The sequence below is a fragment of the Sinocyclocheilus rhinocerous genome, unplaced genomic scaffold (genome assembly GCF_001515625.1).
Source record: "Sinocyclocheilus rhinocerous isolate Xijiao unplaced genomic scaffold, SAMN03320098_v1.1 scaffold112, whole genome shotgun sequence".
NCBI lineage: Eukaryota > Metazoa > Chordata > Actinopteri > Cypriniformes > Cyprinidae > Sinocyclocheilus > Sinocyclocheilus rhinocerous.
In genome coordinates, this window is record NW_015644008.1 from 101,426 (window position 1) to 121,835 (window position 20,410).

At 38.6% G+C, this 20,410-nt stretch overlaps 1 protein-coding gene across 4 annotated transcripts in view; it reads right to left on the bottom strand.

The window, feature by feature from the left end:
* The window catches only part of svilb (supervillin b), a 54,254-nt gene that overhangs the window by 24,400 nt on the left and 9,444 nt on the right, over window positions 1-20,410 (bottom strand). The window contains exons 1-15 of one of the 4 annotated variants that reach the window (XM_016575379.1): window positions 16,752-16,968; window positions 13,907-13,970; window positions 11,069-11,148; window positions 10,867-10,924; window positions 10,379-10,542; window positions 9,418-10,141; window positions 8,106-8,189; window positions 5,142-7,367; window positions 4,256-4,426; window positions 3,957-3,991; window positions 3,744-3,808; window positions 3,389-3,525; window positions 2,786-2,881; window positions 1,132-1,396; window positions 836-922 (exon numbers count right to left, since the gene is read on the bottom strand). In XM_016575379.1, coding sequence (XP_016430865.1) covers window positions 836-922; window positions 1,132-1,396; window positions 2,786-2,881; window positions 3,389-3,525; window positions 3,744-3,808; window positions 3,957-3,991; window positions 4,256-4,426; window positions 5,142-7,367; window positions 8,106-8,189; window positions 9,418-10,141; window positions 10,379-10,542; window positions 10,867-10,924; window positions 11,069-11,148; window positions 13,907-13,970; window positions 16,752-16,809 — 4,314 coding nt within the window. In that variant the 5' untranslated portion in view covers window positions 16,810-16,968. Of the gene's footprint in view, window positions 1-835; window positions 923-1,131; window positions 1,397-2,785; window positions 2,882-3,388; window positions 3,526-3,743; window positions 3,809-3,956; window positions 3,992-4,255; window positions 4,427-5,141; window positions 7,368-8,105; window positions 8,190-9,417; window positions 10,142-10,378; window positions 10,543-10,866; window positions 10,925-11,068; window positions 11,149-13,906; window positions 13,971-16,751; window positions 16,969-20,410 lie in introns of those variants that run through there. The other 3 variants (XM_016575381.1, XM_016575382.1, XM_016575383.1) reach the window with 3 other exon arrangements.

A 20,410-nucleotide genomic window follows, 5' to 3' on the forward strand; every position in this document is an offset into this window, starting at 1 on the left:
GTTCACTTTTTTTTTTTTTTTTTTTTTTTACAAAAAAGCCGACCTTATACATCATCCTCCTGGAGCTGCTTACGTGTACAACTGTTGGCACAAGCTATATTAAAGTGATTATTACGTTTTGAATATGGATACTTTTCTTACAAAAACGCATCGATTCGCTACAGGAGGCCTTTATATAACTCCGACTGGATTCGTCTGAAAGAAGAAAGTCATATACACCTAGGATGCCTCGGGGGTGAGTGAAACATTTTCATTTTTGGGTGAACTAACCCTTTAAGTGGCCTATTATTTCATTAATATTATTATTATCTGCAAGTACAGTTTTTAAAAATATATACTTTCAAGATTTGAAGTACACTACAATACAGTTAAGTGTAGGCCTACTCCTTTTTCACAGGAGCTTTTGCTATATTCCAAATCATCTGAAGCCATATAGTTTTGTGTGAGGAAAAGACCACATTTTGGAGCCTTACAGCCCTTGTTTTCCATATACTTTTGCTGTACAAAGAAAAATCAGCATGAACATTCTGCCGAACATCCCGTTCACTGAAAAAAAAAAGTTTGGAAAAACATGAGTAAATGCCAATTTTAATTTTGGGGTGAACGGTCCCTTTAATAATTTAACACAGTGAAATGCAGTTACTTGGATAAGAAATTAAACCGGTCAAGTAATGAAAACGTAAACCAAAGCTGTTATAATGCAACTGTGCAGTAGCAAAATCCAGTTGGAAATGCATTGTTGTTGGGGCCTCTGCAATTAACCAATCAGCAGCTGCTGCAAAGGCAAATATCTCCCTGACCAGCCAATCAAAAGCCTCAGTCCAGAGTGTCTTACTTGCTCACTCTGAGGGGGGCCAACAGAATCATTAGTCACAGCGGGTTGATCTGTGAGACTGGATGGATCTACGTCTTTTGTAAGCTCCTGTGAATGGCACAATGTCTCTGGAGTCAACTACAATGGCTAAATTATCTCTCTTTAACAATGTCTATCTAAAGGTGAACAGCACATTTTCTAGGCCATGAGTGGCACCAAACTGAAATGTAATGAAATTAAATGTCTCTAAATACAGAAATCACAATGAATCTTCTTATTTGTGAACTAGCACACAGGTAAAAAGAGGGATGCCTCACCTGATCAACCTCGCCCTGGGTGATAGGTTGAGTCTGAAAGCGGGCGTTGGCTCTACGCTGGCGTGTGTCAGGACGGGGTCCGTTTGCTGATTGGCCAGAGGGTTGTGACAAGCGACTGAATAATGCCATCTTCTCAGAAAGGCTTAGTGTTGATAAGTCCGGCTCCTCAGGCCCCAAGTCCTCTTCTTCCAGAACCGCCTCCTTTGAAACATCATCTTTTTCCTGCTCATGGTGGGTCGATCCATGTGCTGATGATGCCTGCAGACTGGAGGAGAATTACAAGTTGTTATGCTATAATAAAGTACTGCACACAGAGTGATCGAGACCAGTCCGGCTGCTAACAAAACTTCACAAAATAAATCTTAAACAATTATGGTAAGTATCCCAGTGAATATCCCGGTAAGTAATCCAGTTTGTTCATTAGTCAGACCTAATCAGACCTGTGAGAGCAATATGACACATTTTATACAGTCAGCCAATTAAGAACATGACAATCATAAACGACAATGCTGGGGAATGTTACTTTTAAAGAAATGTGTTATATTATTCTTTTAAAACCAATAAAAAACAACTAATTATACTACATAGCTGTATAGAGATAGTAACAAATATTTACGTATACTGTAACCGGTTGACCAGAACAAAATTTCTTTCACAATTTGTGTTATACTTTGGAAAAATATTTATGTTTGTACCCATGAAGGAGTGTTGTTTGTTTGTTATTGTGTTAAAGTTCACAACAAGAAAAAAAAAGAAAAAAAGAAATTGAGCACTAAATCATTAGCTATGAGATGGCAACTATGTTATATGTAGACTGAATCAGTGAGGGTCTGTTGTATCAATAAGATTGTGTAAGTTTCACCCTATTAAAAACAAACAAACTGAGTTCAACTCACTGCCTGGCCAATGTTCCAGTCCAGTTCATGTCCAGACATAGGACTCACAAGCATTGGTGTTGTGCTCTTGTACTTAATTTAATTTCATTGATTTGCGATCTCTTTTCCTTTCTAGTTTAAGTAAATCTCTCACCCTCTGTCACTCTTGTAAAGTTGTTGGCAGACGGGTGACACCCCTGACATTTCAAAGCACACAGAGAATGCCAAATGTGTTTTGCTACTTAGCATGTGACTATTTACAGCTAATCTGGGTGACCACGCGCTGATGTAGACACCCAAAACATCTGCACATGCTCACACACATTAATATACTCTTACTTTTTCATACAAACAGGCACTTGCTCACATTTCAAAATACAGGAACTGCATAACCTCATAATTACACGCCAGACATTCTCTTTTCACACTTCCAACAACAATTTACAACAGTGCATGAATGACAAATCCACCAGCAGATGGTGCACTGGCACATGAACATTCCCACTGAGACGTGCAACATTTTGAGAACCGATTAATCCAATGCACCAGTCAATGAATGAACTGGGTAATTGGTCTCTTTCTTCTAAGTATGGTCTAAATGCTCTATTAATATGCAATCACGCTGTCGAAGAACAGACCGTTCTGTTTCCATTAAAAGTCCAAGTCAAGCAATGAACAAATTAAGAAACAGCATGCAGCTCAAGACGACAAGGCCTACAGTATATACTCATTTATACACAATAACGCATACAAAATAAAATGAAGCATTCAAATGATACCTGAAACTAGTCATGGATGTGCTGACTACAGCGGGACTGGGGATTCTGGGAGCAGTGGTTTGAATAGTGATGACTTGGGAAGGGGGAGCGGGGGAACTTTAGAAGAGGACATAACAAAAATAATGTAGAGTGAAGTGAACAAGAATCAGTTCAAAAGTAGGGGTCAAAGTCAGGGTCAAAGTAAAATTTTAAAGCAATGAGTCATTCAGCATCAAACAAGTGATTATGGGAATGCGAGTAGTCAATGATGAGTATAACTTTTTAAAGGAATAATTCACCCACAATAAAAAGTCTGGACCACAAGCTCCAAACATGACATAAAAACACTAAAAGTAGTGTTGCTACTTTTAAAAGTAACACTTTTGGTAAAAGTGTTACTTTTACCAAAAGCTTTATGGAGTTTTACAAATACAACACAAAATTCATGTTGTTATTTGTTGATAATTCTTACTTCTTCAGAATTATTTTTGTGTTCCACAGGAAAGATGACAACATGAAGTCAACAGATTTTGTCACTTCTTGCCAAACTATTTCTTGAAAAATTGCAGGGAAGTGATTTAATGATATGAAACTAGATCCTTTACATCACAAAAAGTGACTTACGTAGCAGCAATGACAACTTCCTCTGACGTGACCGGCTGTGTCCGTGACCGATCCTGCACACGTCTGAGTCTCCGCTCAACCGCAGCATTGCGTGATCGAGGTTTGAGGACACCTCCCTCTGAAGTCTTCTCCAGCTCCTGCAAGACAGGACCAGGAGAGGTAAAAAAAGTCTGGTTATGCATACAATGGTAATATTAACTACATTAACTTACTAAATTTATTGACTCTTTTATGCTATATATATTGAGTACATATGTTTTTGTAAGCATTAGGTTCATGTGATATTTCTAATATATATATATATATATATATATATATATATATTTAAGTTGTGTATGCTACAGAGATTTGATACCCTGAAAAGAGACCTCTTGGCTGCCACGCTCATTTTAGCTCGTTCATCCATTTTTTCCTCATCCACTGGACAAAAAAAAATAGGATTAAACATGAGTTACTCAATATTAACTTTGTTTATAGAACTGTAGTGTAAAAGCATGACTATGACCAAATCACTGCTGAGGATATTTGGTACAACAGTTTGTTTGATATCGTTTAAATTTTGACTCACATTCTGCATGATGAAGCTCTGGACTAATACGGGACCTAAAGATAAAAGTACAAAAAGAACAAAAATATTTGACCCTGATGATTCAGTTGTTGTGGTATGATGACTAAAGAAAAGAAAAATTAACTACTTAGCCAGAACTAAAGCAAATTTCTAAAAATGCTTTCATATCAAAATTCAGATAAGAAGTATATTTATTAAAAGACTGCGGAATACCAGAGCACAAAAAACAGTGACAATTTACCACTAATGATAAAAAATTGCAGTTTCAGTGTAACCCCCGACTTCCTGTTTCACTGTACCTATCAGACTCCAGCCTTTCAGCTGATGTAATTGGCTGGGTTCTAAACCTCTCAGATGACTTCCTGTCATCACCAGGGGAAATGTAACGTCTGGGTCGACGTGCTCCTCTCTCGCGGTCACTGCTGGCAACTGGATCACGCTCTGTGGGAACCTGGTCTCCTTTAGACTCCCTTTGTTAGACAGGAAAGATTGTATTAACAAAAGACAACTTTTTTGTAGAATTAGTTTAGTATGGAGCCTCTAAAGCAACATTTGCAGAAAAAAATCCCTAAGACTTTTTTTTTGTGCACACAAGAAAATTCTCATGTGCACACAAAAGTCTCAAGGCACTTTAGGGGCTCCAGAATGACTCTAAATCTAAACTCTAAACTCAGCAACACATCAACAAATTAATTAATACATCAAATCACACAATACATTTTATTCACAATAATAATCATGCATTTGATGAAGACAAATTTATTTGCACAATACCAATGCAAGGTTAAGATCAAACAGTTTGCACGCCTGGCAATCTACAAAATCTTGTCCTGATGTCCATACAGTTAGAGGAGATGCTAAAATAGATTTAAATTAAGTTTAGATTAAGTGATTTAAATAGGAAGTCACTGTTGAAGCTATTAGTCAATGCCAATACACCTCTTTTCAGACTTAGTTGCTAATATGCTGAGTGGCAAATTTTCAGCAATTAGATTAAACCTCTGATTGAACAGCAGCACACACATGCTTGCATATGATTATTATATTAATATTAATAATAATAACATATTATTATTAACAGAATTTTACATACAAGAGTAGGGATTATTACTTCGAGGTTAGTGGGTTTAATCATCATCTTTGATAAAGCTTTGATTTAGCATGATGACATGCCAGTTCACATACAGCTCTGGTCTGCTTCCAGAAGCATTCTCCAGGTAGGAATGTCTCAGCTTTGCCACAGAGACTCTTGTGTCCAAGGTGCCCATTTCACCATTGGCCACACCACTCGGCTCTCTAGTATGAAACCCTGTACCCATCACTATTGCAGACTCTCGACTGGCAGCACACTCCAGACTTCTCAATGCAGCAGACCGTTGAGTTACTCCAATATCTGACATGGAGCGGATTCGCACCTTTGGCCTGAGGTCACCTGCATCCTGACTCACTCGATGTTGAGCTTGTGGGAGGGAGGAACCTTTCTGCAAGTACCCTCCAATATCCCCCACCCTATGGTGTGGAAAATGCTGCTCATTGGTTAGCTGTGTGGGAGCTGTGTCCATTTCTTCAGGTAGGTGTGTGTTTAACCTCTGCTTTCCTTTCTCACATCTTTCAAAATTATCATCTGGCTGGCCCATTCGATGCACTCCTTGCACTTCCCATTCATTCAACTGGCCAATTTTACGTACCCTACGTCCATCCCAATCATCTTCTGATTGGCTTATCCTTCTTCGTCTGACATGCCCTTCTTCATTCTCTGACAGATTGATCCGTCGTCTTCTACCATGTCCTTCTGCCACTTCCTTTTGCAGCAACCTTTGGCCTTCTTGCTGTTCCTCTACCTCTTGACTGGTTTTCTTATCCCCCTGTACCAGTGGTTCAACAGACTGTACAATTTGGCCTTGTCTTCGATCAACTTCCCATTCTCTTTCTTTGAATTCGTCAAACTTCCTGACACCTCTTTGTCCCATCCACTCAAACCGGTTAGTGCTCCAATTATCTTGACCCTCCTCTTTTTTAATTTCAGCCCCTTGATTGCTTTCTTCTCTTTGCTCAATCTTCCTTGTACCACGTACCACATCTTCACCTGTGAAACTATTCTTTGTGCCATTATCTACCTGTCTTTCTTCAGATCGACTGGTTCTTCGGTCATCATGCTGTTCTTTGTCTTTTATTAGACATATTACCTTTTCACCTGTTATTGTTCCCTCCTCCATCTGAGCAATTCCTCTTCCATTAGGCCCTTCCCTTTCTTCCAACTGGTGCAACTTTCTTCCACCTCTCCCCTCCATTTCCTCTGACTGGCTGATCCTTCTGATTCTCCGAATTTCCAAACCTTCATCAGTTTGTCCACGCATGGGATCATCCACACTCTTTTGCCGGCGGCGGATCTCTGAGGGTAGCACAGCCTTTCTGCTCCTAAGTAACCCTTCTGAGGCTGGATCCTTTCTGGATGCTGATCGACCTTCTCTGTGAATGGTCTGAATGTGATCAGCACTAGCCCTCTGTCTAGTCTCTTCATCCTCTTTGTCAGCAGATGTCGAACCAGGTGCGGTCAAGCGTCCCTTGGGGTCCAGCATCTCAGACTTACCAAGTGAAGGTCCAGGAACAGGGTGAGCTGCATGAGCATTTGAAGGTGGGCATAGAGGGCTAGGTGTATAGGAAGGAGCTGAGTGAACAATTTGTCCATATGCTGGAGGTAGTGCCTGGACTGAACCATACTGCAGAGGTTGGCTGTGACCATAATGGCCATGTGACGGACGTGAATGCAAGGTGTGTTCATGTTCGTGTAGAGGCTTCTGAGTAGGTGCATGTGCTTGAGCTGTTTGGCAAGTATCCCGATCCAAAGGCACTGGTTGAAGGATAGCCCGATACTTGTGTACATGTGGTGGGGCAACTCTGGGACCAGGTGATGGCTGCTGGAGATTTTTGTATTCTGGGTGTGGTTGTTGGGAAGGTCTGTGCATTTGTGATGGTTCTTGAACATCTTGACCATCTCGCCTTGGTAGGGATTGCTTGATTTGCCTAAATCCAGGCTGATGACCCATGGTGCTAGGGTGTATACCAGGACTTTGTTCATAGTTTGGGGGCTCTGCACTTTGGGCATGCTGATGATTTCCAATTTCACATGAAGCTATGTGTTGAAAGGCAGGTGAAGCCATACTGTGAGTACGCTGGAATCGTGGCCGCTCCACACTATGTGCCCTTTGTTGACGGGTCTCCGCTCCCTGATGCGGTTGTTGGATTGGGGTTTCGGAGCTCTGTGTTCGTGGTTGGTTTGCAGATTGAGGTCGTGGAGCTAAATATGGAGGGGCAACTGTTGGATTACGTCTGACAGAGGATGCATCTGGCCCTGAATCAGAACCCCTTCCCGAGATGTCCTCCCTTGTTTGTCTCTCTCTTACTCGTATTCTTAATGAAGGGAGGAAAGAGAGGAATTAACATTCATCCAATTCATAAACATGACCTACTATCATCCTGAGAGAAAGTGTCATCAAAATCATTAAAGATAATGATAGATTAAACATTTTTGCCCCACAGATCAAGGACAAGGACCACCACTTCCCTCATATTACAATAGTATGTTTTAATTATTTACAGCTAGCTTTTGCCTGAAATAAATATGTTGAACAAAGTGGGGAAAAAAATAAACATTCTCAGATTAATTTCTTCAGCAGCTGGAAAGCAAAGTCCTTTTATTTACAACCCTTTGATAGACTAATATAAAAACATTAACAAGCAATAGTGCCTTGGTAACCATTTATGGTTACTTGTAACCATTTAATAGTAACCTCTCAACCAGCAGTGACTCCATGACACACAAATTAGCTCCACCTGTTATATGTTTTTTGAGGTGACAAACTGAAAAGGAATGAAGCCAAAGTTCATTGTTAGGTGCTGGTCTCTGGTGAGGGGCAAAGGTCAGTGGTTAATAAAAACAAAGTGGATAGAGGAGGGGGATTAACAAGGGAACTGTTTGCCAAATTCTACGATGACTGCATATGGAGAAAGTCAAGGTATGAAAACTAAAGTGTACAAATGTATATTTGTCTTCATGGACTTCATAGGATATAAGGTCAAATGTTGGAAAATGTTGGAGTTAGCGGGTCTACTGGGGAAATTTAAAGGGTTACACTCCCACTCTGATACCTGGATGGCCAGTTGATTTGTGAGTGTGTTTCACTGTCCATGTCTCTCCTGAGGGACCACTCACTCTGAGAGAGAGCTGCCAAGCTAAAGAACACAGAGGCCCAGACCCCAGTTATCACAGTAACATCATCATGACATTCAGCACTAGAACAAAACACACCTGTAGCTTTACCAATCCTCAATGAGATTGTAGATGGTGACCATTGTGATGTCACAAATACTGTAAAACATCTGTCCACTTTTCCTGACTGTTTCCTCTCTTTCTTGTTGTATAGATATTTAGTTTCATATATGGTTCCTCAATTAGTCTCTGTCATCATTACTGCCTTATAGGCCTTCATTTAAGTATGATGATCTAATTAGTATGGACATCTTTCGCCTCAAGTTATGTACAGCAACACTTCAGATAGAACACATGCACCTGTACTTGCATATAAAAGTTATAAAGTTATGTCTTTAAAAAATATTGCAGAGATCAGAAACAGTCACAATGACATACACAACCTGTGAATCAATAAATCTGAAAATACAAGTCACCTAGTCTGACCCTCTGTGTTTTAAAAAGAAATGTATTGCTGTTCTCTACTGATCTCAAGATAAATGTTATGAATGTCTGAAAACAACCAATTACAGTCATACTAAATAATGTGCGTATCTCATCCACTACTATGGGGAGACTAAGCCTTGAAAGTAGGGGGCCATGCAGTATCTTTCAGCAGAGCTTCAGAGTTAAATTCTTGCTGATGTCCAGTGAACAGTTCAACATATTTCACCCCAGCTCACCAGCTCTCAGGCATAACTGTGAACCTGACTAAACACAAAAGCTGGCCCATTCAACATTTTTACCAGGAGCATGTTCAAGAGATTCAGCATTATCCGAGTAAGGCAAAAAACAAAAACAAAGCATTAGTCCTTGCCGAGGTCCACCACTTCATTGGAAGATAGATGATGGCAACTGTTAACCCTGTTGCTTTTACTTGCTTTATAGAATGATTTCCAAAAAGCAAGCAAGAGCTGAGATCTTGAATTTCTCATTTTCTGAATGAAAATCTCTTTTCTTTTCTTATGAGAATTTGTTGTAAATCAGTCTTTGTAAATATGCATTCCTTTAGCCATAATTCATGTACCCATTAACTTTGAGGCCTTCAATAGCATTCCTTTAAAATAAAGGTTAAAAAAAGAGCAAGTTGCATACTAACTTGCTGTTTTAAAAGGAAGTATGCCAACACAGGAAGAAAATAACACACCAATCAAAATCAGGGTCCTCTAACACATATATTTTTAAGATCCAGAACTCAGTAAACATACTTACCCCTGTCTGTTGAGGATATTTTGAGCTTGTTGCTCGATGAACAGGTCTCCAGGAGAGATGCCATATCGTGTTGTGGGTAACGAAGCTCTGCGTGCTGTCCTAGGAGAACTTGCCACAGTGACAACAGCGACACCCCTCGTTGGCTGGGCTGTTGTTGTTTCCATGGGAACCGGAGCTTCCTGTGGGTGTGGTTTCGGACTTCGGTCAGGTGCTCGTCTATAATTTTCCAAGTTCATTGCCCTCTCTCTCTCTCGCTCGGCATCAAAGCCTGATTGAGGAGGAGCAGGATTGGGGGCGGGGTCAGAAGGCATGAAGACCCGCCCTATACCTGAACTGCTGTATTTAGACCTGCTGCTGCTTCGGTCCCGCCCCTCATCCTGCTCTTGCAATGCCCTGCCTCTCGTCCTGCTTTCACCACGTCCCCTGTCAGGAGGAGCCCCTCTGTCCGATAGGTCAGACTCTCTCCGTGCACGTGTGTAGCGTGGTGCGTAATCCAGATCCACCTCCTGGTCGAGGAGGATTCCATAACGTTCTGATAACTGTCGCCGACGCTCAGCTTTGTAGCGCGCAATCCGCTCGGCTTTAGAGCTGAGGCTGGCTGCATCAGAACCTGCTGGGGTTGGACCAACTGGCTCAGGATTGGTGGACGACTGTGGATCTGGACGTGAACGAGCTCTGGACTGCCGCACTGGAGCTTCTATCTCATCATGGCTATAGCGCCGCACTGTAACGTAACAAATAGAGAGTGAGAAGGGAATCAACTAAATTCTACAATTTTGTGGGCACCAGATATGACCTGAGCCACTTGTTCAATGTAAATCAAGGGGATTTTTTCTAGCTGTTTTAGTGTCCAAAGTTTAAGGAGATTTATCAAAATAATAGTATAACAAATAGCAATAATCATTGTGACTCTTGCCTTAGCTGAGCACTGTACAGTATATCGTCTGCTGTGGTGACCTACCCACAATGCCTGGATCCCTGGGATCTGAAGCACGTGTATAGCGTGGTGTGTCCTCCTCCAGAAGTCGGTTGGTCACCAGGCCAGCTGTGTGTTGCATGCTTGTAGTAAGAGCAGGTGGAACATCAGCCTCAATCACCTCCAACCTTCGTGCGATTCTCTCTTTCCTGCATAAGAAGCCATTATATCCAGTGTTGGGGGTAGCGCAACATTGTGGAAGACAGAGAGCCTAATCCTGACAGTGCTTTTCATAAAGAAATCATGTAACATAAGTTACTTATAAATGTAGAATTGTATTTTCAAATGTAACATTTCTCAACGCTTCTACCTGCTTACATTGCATTCAAGGTACACATTTTAACAGTTCATGCATTCCATGGGAATCAAACCCATGACCTTCGCAGTGCTAGTGCAATGTTCAACTGTTTAAGCTTTAGGAATGCCTTATTAATTTTTATATGCATAGAAAACTTTTGCGAGTCCAAATGTACCTGTTCATTTCTGGATCACTTCTAACAGAGGTTTCAAATTGCTTCCTTAGCTCTGAAACTAAAAGACAAGTGTTTTTGTAAATATCCAACTACTTTAAAGGGGTCATATGATGCGATTTCATTTTTTCCTTTCTCTTTAGAGTGTTACAAGCATCCCTATCCTTCAACTATTTAAGCACATTGTTATCTTAGCATTTCTCACCTTTGGGCAGTACAGCAAGGATGTTTGCATCAATTTCTGCTGTACTCTTAACCAGTGATGTCCTGTCATCCACACCAAAGCTGTAAGAATAGAGAGTGCATGATTCAAAACAACAGTGCTTTAGTAAATGTGTCAATGTCAGTAGATTTAATGTGTTTAATTTCATTTTTGGTCTTTCTGGCAGTTATTTTAAGGAGACTGGAACTACAGTAAGTGTAACCCTAACCCCAAAATCCAATTGGTTAATGTTAGGAATGTTGTTCTAGGGTCAACAAGGATGTTGACCCAGGAACATGTCCTACTTGGCGTATCACAGTATATGCACTACCTGCTTGGCTATGACTCCAACCTGACTCAATATGTTGACTTTTCCAACACCTAATATCTGCACACCTTATAAAAATGGGATTTGGCACAGAGTGCCTCCAAAATTTTACACTGGCAGGTCAAGAGCAACCTTACCAATGTGTTCCCGTGTGACATTTTAAGATGAATTAGCATTGAGGATCTTGAACGTTTACTTGAATCTGACCACAGGAATAGATTAGCTGCTAAGGTATTTATACATATAAAGTTCCCCTTCACCATGGTACCAGTCCTGCCAGCCCAAACAGCACACTCCAATTACCCCTGTTTACAGCACACCCTTTGCTACACATGCTGCTATGCACAACGATTTCAAAAGAAGGGCAGCAGAACTCTAACGAGAGCTTAAACTGATTTAGGCTGCATTCGCAGAAACTTTTCAGACACATATGGAAACAATGCAAAGATGAATAACTGCCTCTGTACAACTGAAGTATTGAACATTAATGCATACCAAATAGGGTTGGGTGTCTTTTTTTTTTTTTTCGATACCGGTGCCAAATCGATACTTTTAAAATGGTTCCGGTGCCTAAACCGATACTTATTAATAAATAAATAAATAAATAAAAATTCCCCAAAGAATGATGCATTGGCCATTAGCACTATAAACACATGATGTCTGTTTCATTCATACTGGATGCCAGAGGACGCCCTCGCAAAGAAAATCAACATATCAAGTCACAGAAGTAGAGAACTCATGACCTCCAGGAAATACCTTATATGGACAAAGGCATCGCCATTATAGCTGTAACTGAGTAAACTGAACATATAAACGTTTTGAATGATAAAACAAAGACACTCGACTGCGGCAATATAGTTTATCTGAGTTATTCAAGCCATCTCTAGTATTTTCATAACAATTAAGTATATTTATAATCCATTGCTAATCGATGTATTGTTTTTAAAGTAGCCTATGGAACATATTTTCTGCCTCATTCTGTGACAAGAAGCCACATCAGATCACAAAAGGAAGCATTTGACTGGTGTTGTGGAGTAAAAAGGTTATAATGTTCTCTTTTGTTGGACAACAGGTTTATTAATGTGAATACAAGGGAAGTTTAGCTTTGTGCATTTTAATTTAAGCATGTTTAGCTTAGTTAACGGAAGGCTACCTGCTGCCATCAGAGCAAGTGTAATTACTGCATTCACGCGCTCCTCGGATGCTCTCATTTCCCGAGTTGTGCTTTTAAGTTGGAATGTGAAAACCACATGGACACTCGTACTACAAAGATTTGTTGGATTTGCATTATTATAGCTTTCCGACTTGAGTTCACGTGCATTTTCTCAGTCGGGAAATAATTTTTCACATGCAGTCCCAGTGATGATGCTTCTTACGTCCGTTTCGGAGAACCAGAGGACAAATATTTCAATCGATCGCTCTCAGGCATGGCACCGAAATGAGGCACCGAAATCTGCGTTCTGATTCGGTTCTAGTACATACCGGTTACTTAGGTACCGGTGCCATATTGGTACCGGGTTTCGGTACCCAACCCTAATACCAAAGTGCAATGGCCAATTACATCCTTGTTGTGGATTCAATAATTTATAATATTAGTAAAGAGTCCAGGTCAATCATTCCACAGTATATACTTCCTTGCACCACTGATTAAGTTAGAAACAAGCTGTGGCTAACCAGTTTAAACGTGTCCAGAAAGAATGTGCTGAAGTGATATGCTACTGTAATATGGTCAACAAATCTCACACTACATCATCACCATTCTATAAAACCCTTGTAACATGTACCAACCAATCAGAATCAAGAATTTCGACAGTGCTTAATTTAATTTTAAATTAAAATTGAACAAAATTACTATATATTTTACTGATACTGTAAATAAACATACAAATTCTGACTAGATTTCTGACTTCAGATTTTTGTTAAATACTGGTTGAATGTGTGTAAGTGACTAAAACATGTCTTTGTTCTATATTGTGTTATACTGAGGACACCAGGAACACTGATGTTTTGATTTATTTTGAACACATTAAAATGTCAAGAGCAAATTATTCTCTTTTAACAGCTTAACCAATGGAAACAACAAAAGATAACACGCATACACCCACACATACACACTCTGGGTCTGTGATGATAACAGCAGACTACGCCTCCCCTTCTCTTACAGCAATGTCTTTTTCATTGGCCAGGACTCTGCACAATATATTGATTCTTAAATCACAATTACTGACCAAAGAATCCAAAATATCTATCCTTTCATTTAGCTCAAAATGTGCATGACACAACACACAATCATTGTCCTGAAGTCCATAGTGCACAGTATCAAAAAAAAAAAAAAATTCTCTAAAAGGATTTTCAATAGCATCTTATTAACCGCATTTAGTGCTAAGTATTAAAGAACATAAAGAGATTAATTCAGTATTTAATTCAGCGAATGGGATCAGCTTTAAAACAAAGAAAAAAGGTTGGGTCAAAACAAAAAAGTCTTTAAAATTGCGAGATGAATGGATTCTGACCTTATTGCTCTTTTCTTTAGTAGTGCAGGGCTGTAGAGCTTAGCAGAAGCTTCACCAACAAAGCCTGTGAAAAGAAACAAGACAAACCCTTAAATGTGTGCATTTGTTTTTAAAACTCAATTAGAAATATCTGTCTGAGATTCTGTTACGCGTTTGTTTAGGTGTCTTTCACAACGCAATTCCCTAAATCTATCCAAAAGACATAAAAAAATAAAATGGACCATAAAGGCCTGTTCATAGTTCAAGAACTATAACAATACTTATAAAGTTTTAATGTTTGAATTAAAGTTTGAATTGTTTGATTATATAAGGAAAGGTCACACAACAATGATAACGACATGATAATGTAACAATATTGCAACCACTTTCATAACGATGAAAAAACATTGCCAATCAGAATCCACTCAAGTTTAAAGAGCTTGAGCATTTAAAGCAGCAGACAATAAAACTGCAGCGCACGCTTATAATAAACATAACATTATCGTCCTTTGGTGCGAACACTAATATAGTTATAATAAGAGATTTTGTTCTTGGTGTGAATGGGCCTTACACAAACTGAATTTGCCAGCTCAACTTGAATAATTGTGTGCACTTAAATGTAATTTAATGTTGCTTACAGTGAAGTTAAGCAACCCAAGTTCAGGAAAGACACAAATTTATCTTAGATAAAAATTTAAATGGAATATTTCTCCAGAAATATGCAACCTGTTGCCAACAATGACAAACATTTCAAACACATTCCATCTTGACTTCATGTTTTGGCCATTTAAACCCATAGTTTTTTTTTTAACCCTGTTGTACGGACAAGCTCGAGTTACTGTGTTTAACATCCTCCAGCGTGGGTCGGCTGATAAATTTACCCCCTCCAAATGCAGCACCTGGGCTGAGGAGTGATCACTTTAAGAATGAGCCGAGAGGAAAAGTTTCCATCCCAGGGTTGCCGGAGAATCACGTCAGGATGCGGACAGCCACAAATTAGCGGAGGGGAGACGAGAAGAACAAGGCATTGTCTAAAAATACTAGTTGGGGAGATCAGGGTAAAAAATAGACTCTGCTCAAAGGTCCACCCTCCTTCTTAAAACGCATGCAGTTCACAGCACAGAAAGAAGCATGTCCAGTAAACCACTTTTACACAAGGTTTGTGTAAAGGATTTTATGATCTGAAGTGTAGACAGCAAAACAGCAATTATCACGTCCTGCCATTAGCACGTTTTAACACAGTGTTGACAAACAGTCTGGGGTCATTTCATGATGAACAGTACAATCAGAGTGACAGCTGCAGGCACTACAGAGATTCGACATCAAATCCGTTGCAATTGTGAAACTTTGGCAGCTGTAATGGAGAGATGAGGCATATCTAGAGGTCACAAAATTAAGCACAAACACATAGAAAACGTCTTAGACAAACTGAGACACTAAAGGTTATTACTGTTCCACTTCAATGAGACCTGATTTAAGTTAAGCAGCTGACCGACAAGTTTTTCAGTGGCTGATGTTGATACTGCTATCAAAAATAGAGTTAAATATTACAACTTTAAAAGACCATTTTCTATTTTAATATATTTTAAAATGTAATTTATTTCTGTGATGCAAAGCTGAATTTTCAGCATCATTACTCCAGTCTTGATTGTCACATGATCCTTCAGAAATCATTTTAATATACTGATTTGCAGGCCGAGAAACATTTCTGATTTTCAATGTTGAAAACAGTTGTGCTGCTTAATATTTTTGTGTAAAGGATGATATATTTTGTGCAGGATTCAATGATGAATAGAAAGAACAAAATAACAGCATTTATTTGAAATAGAACTTGTTTATGCAACCTTGGTGAATAAGTATTAATTTCTCTTTTTCCCCCCTTTTTTTAAATTTTACCCTAAACTTTTGAATGGCTGTGTACACTGCAAATGAAATTAATTTTACACAATATTTACTCAAAATTCACGGGAAAAAAAATAAAATGTTCACACAGAACACTTAAGCCAATAACCTCAAAAAGACCATATGTTGGATGAATAATTGTCTGATATACACATTAAAGGTTGGTTGATTTTGTTTGCAAATGGATGTATGCAATTACATGTGTATTAATTTACATTCTGTTTAATTGTGCTTGTCACTATTAACCCTTTGATGGACAATCATTAAAAAAAGTCAACATGAACTGCATGGCCAAGAGTTAAATGTTGACTTAAAAATAGATGATTTTAAAAAACAGAATTTTTTCTTCAATGGTTGATGTTGAAACTTTTTTCAGGATAACAGGGTGGCTGATGGCCGATACAATTATAGCAAATAAATATTACAAAAAAGGACTTATTTTACACATTATTTCCTCAATTTCCACAAAAAAAAGCCTACTTTGTATCTGCTAATTTCAGCTGACAAGGAGACACTGACATTGTCTGTAGATTTTCTAATCATCACTTCGATCCATTTGGCAACAGTCATCAGCTGATTCAGACAATCTCAATCTGGTCAAATCAGTCTGGCTGGCAGGACTATCACTAATCACTTCTGAAGTTCAAAGCAACCTTTAGCAGCACACCACAAGAATTCAGACAACTTCTGATCAATAATCAATCTTCATTCTCAATAGAACAAGAGTAGAGCAAGAATAATATACTTCTATTTTGTACAGCTATTAAAACATTTTTTTCCAGGATCACACGATATTAAACTGATTTAAACAAAACCATCCATTCATAACTCAAACAACTTCACAATCCTTTCTGTCACGATAACTACTCAATCAATGACCCGGTAACCATTTTCACTCAAATCTCCATAAATTCAACCTCACTGCCTGGTAACAGTAACTGGGCACAAAGAGTTCAACACTTACCTTGACTACACTGTGTGACGTGGTTGAGATAGTTAGTAATCCACGGGTTATGGAACATGTTGGAATGAAAAGGAAAGAAGAATACGGAGGAAAGAGAGTAAAAGGACAGACAATCCTGATCACAGGCTCAGATGGAAGAAAAAAAGAGAGCAAGAGAGAGAGAGGGACCGCCACGGACGGACTCGATGTGATGGAAATGCACCGAGGCAAAACTGGAGGGCTAAAGCAAACACATGGGAGGGTGGTAGAGAGAGCGAGAGAGAGAGAGAGGGGGGTGCTAAAGCAGCTCACAGGCAGTAATCTGATTACAGGCAGAAATTAGTCTGGATGATAAAAGTGGATTGTGGGAGTACAGTGGATTCCTGGACTTATGACACGAGCGCTGCTACATTTACACACACACACACACACGCGTCAGCAATCCAGGAGTCACAAATACTCGGTGATGCAAAGATGAAGGTCTCTTATTAGGTCTGACCTGCCTTTAACATCTTTTAGTTTTAAAATCAAGCCAAATGAATGTGAATCTTTGTTAAAGCTGTGTTACTAAGAAAATGCTGTATTCTTACAATGCACACAAAAAAAAAGGATGTTTGTAAAAAAAAAAAATGTAGTTTTGAGCTGCTTTTTGAACTGCTATGAGCACAGGGTTCTGGGTTCTACTTCTGCTGTGTTGCCAAAGAAGTTAAGGTTTAGCTGGTTAGCATTGAACAGTTAGACCCATCCTGGTAGATGTGTTATTATTGTTTAATAAAACTAAACAAATAAAAACAAATACTGTAATTGGGGGAAAAAATATGAAATGAAAATATTAAATAAAAAAATGCTGAACAAAATTTGGCTTGAAATGTTGCCATGGCAAAAACTAAAAACTAAAACTGAAATAAAAATAAACTACACAGAAATATTCAGAAAAACGAAAAATGACAAAAACACATAACTCAATTACTTAAATAAATCGTAAAAAAATACACACAAAATTAAAGGCCAATTAAAACTATTAATAAAAACGATAATACAGTAATGCTAAAATAACGTCGGTTGCTGTATCCAACTGCATCTGGATCACGTGAAACCTTTGTCTGCACTCCCGTCCCATGTATAAAGTTAACTTTAAAGGGTCTTTATCAATCACATTGACTCCAATTGCCAATTCTTACTGAAAAATGAAAACCGCCGTCCACTATGTTGCTGCAAATCACTGTTAGCATAACATCTCTTCAGACAGAGAGAATGAAAGACTAGCCACACAGAATGCAACAAGCCCATTAACTGATACACACAGGCATACGCCAATACAACCTAATAAAACACCACAACTAGGTGTGAAAGTATTATAACAAGTTGACAGTGTCATAGTGTGCACTAGAGGGCGTACCGAGAACGGGGACCTGTGGGGTTCACTAAACAACATGGAAAACTCAGTCATGACATGAGAAGGGGCTGAAGGAAACTGTTAGCATGTTTATAGCTAGCTAACTGAATAACAACACAGCTGCTTTTACTGGCACATTTGAAAGTAACTGTCACCTTGAGTATTATTAACAGTACAATGCACATTGTGTAAAACAGGACTGCACACTTGAAATGTGCACACTTAATGTTTCTGGCTTTATTCACAGCAATTTCATATACAAAACTGACGGCAAGCATGCAGTTCAGAAAGTTATCTGATTGGAAAAGTAGCACTAATTAGAATACAATAGGTACAACTTAATACAACTACATCAACAAAAGAGTGTTTTTTCATAATTAACCCAAGTACATAAATTTATAATCCTAATTTTGAGCAAAGCTCTAAAATATAGCTACATATAGCTGTAAAAAAAATTAAACGGTTAAGTTTTTAAGAAAAGCCCAGCCATGCTAGTACGTGCAAACATGTCCATCTCTCGGTCCTCTGTCTTACTGGACCACTCAAGCTGCTGCCCTTAATAAGGCAATGTGCGATGTGATTGGCTGAGAGGCCTCAAGGGGGAGTGGCTAACTTATGTTTATCCGGCTCTGCTGTGCATGTGCTCTTTGCTTTACCACACTACCTCACTCATCTATCATATTCCTTTCACTCTTTGAAGTCATACCTCTAGGGCCTTCTGCCTTAGCTTATTCTAGGATACACACTGTACGATAAACACAATGTATACAAGATTTGGACGTAGTTATGATGAAGTAGGTGATGTTAGGAAGAACTTCGAAGAAGATATCTATTTTTTACCTGCCCTGACTGGAGAATTAGAGAGTACATTTGACACCTAAAAACACAAGCACAAATAACTAGACTCGATGCTTCCAGTAAACCAAGGAGTTATGACTAGGCTATTCTGGTAATTTAGAGGTTGGAAGCTGGTTACACAGGGCTGTGTGTGTTAGATCACATAAACCTACACACAAAAATAACCTTTAACGGAGATTTTAAGACAATATAAAATAACAGGAGGGCAATGCAGTAAAAATGGTCAAGAACACAAAAATTTGGACAAAACTAATAATGATGATGCAACAAGAAAACTAGTCTCATTCATTTTCAGCATAAACAGATTTATAACAATGTCTCCATTTACTCTTAAACTACTTTTTTTTGTATACACTACCATTCAAACGTTTGGAGTCAGTTAGGTGAAAATAATACTTTTATTCAGCACATTAGATTGAATAAAAGTGACAAAAAGACAATAATGTTACAAAAGATTCCTATTTCAAATAAATTACGTTCTTTTTCATTTTCTATTCATCAAAGAATCCTAAAAAAAATTATCACAGTTTCCATAAACATTTAAGTAGCATCAACTGTTTTCAACATTGATAAAAATAATACATATTTCTTTAAGCAGCAAATCAGTATATTAGAATCATTTCTGAAGGATCATGTGACACTGAAGACTGCAGTAATGATACAGAAAATTCAGCTTTGCATCACAATAAAAAATTCTATTTACAATATATTTAAATAGAAAAGTTACTTTGAATTGTCATAATATTTCACAATATTACTGCTTTTGCTTTATTTCAATATTGCAATCAATAACTATAAACCAATAGATTTATATGAAACTCATTTTAAACATGATTGTGTTTGTGTAATTTACAATGCTTCTAATTTTCATATACTACTTCACTTACAAAATGCAAATAGGAAAAACTAATAGGAAAACTAAAAGACAGCTGAAAAACTGAACCGTCAGTTGTGTAGTCTATGACATCACAATGAAAGCACATTCAAATCTGTGATTGATTTCATACATTCATCACTCAAGGAACTCCTAGTGCCATTGCCAAGCAACAGTCTTGTTTACATGAGACAAAGATGAACGACAGACAACATCAAAGCATTGTGGGAAGTTCCCCATTAGAACAGGCATCACACAAAAACAACAGAGATCAGTCTGAATGCTCTGACCTAAGCTCGAGATTACTAAACAAACACACCACGCTCAAACACAGACGCACACTGCTGTTACCTTGACATTTATCAGCAAGAGCCCTTCAGATCGCTGTAAAGCTCTGCGCTGTGCAGGTATGCACGAGAAACAAGTGCGAATTGATGTATACAGACACCAACAATGTCACACAGTGTGTGACAGGCACTGATGCTTAAATACAGTCCAAAATGCAATACCCTTTTGCTTGTTTCAGAGCAATCATTACAATATGTCCCCATA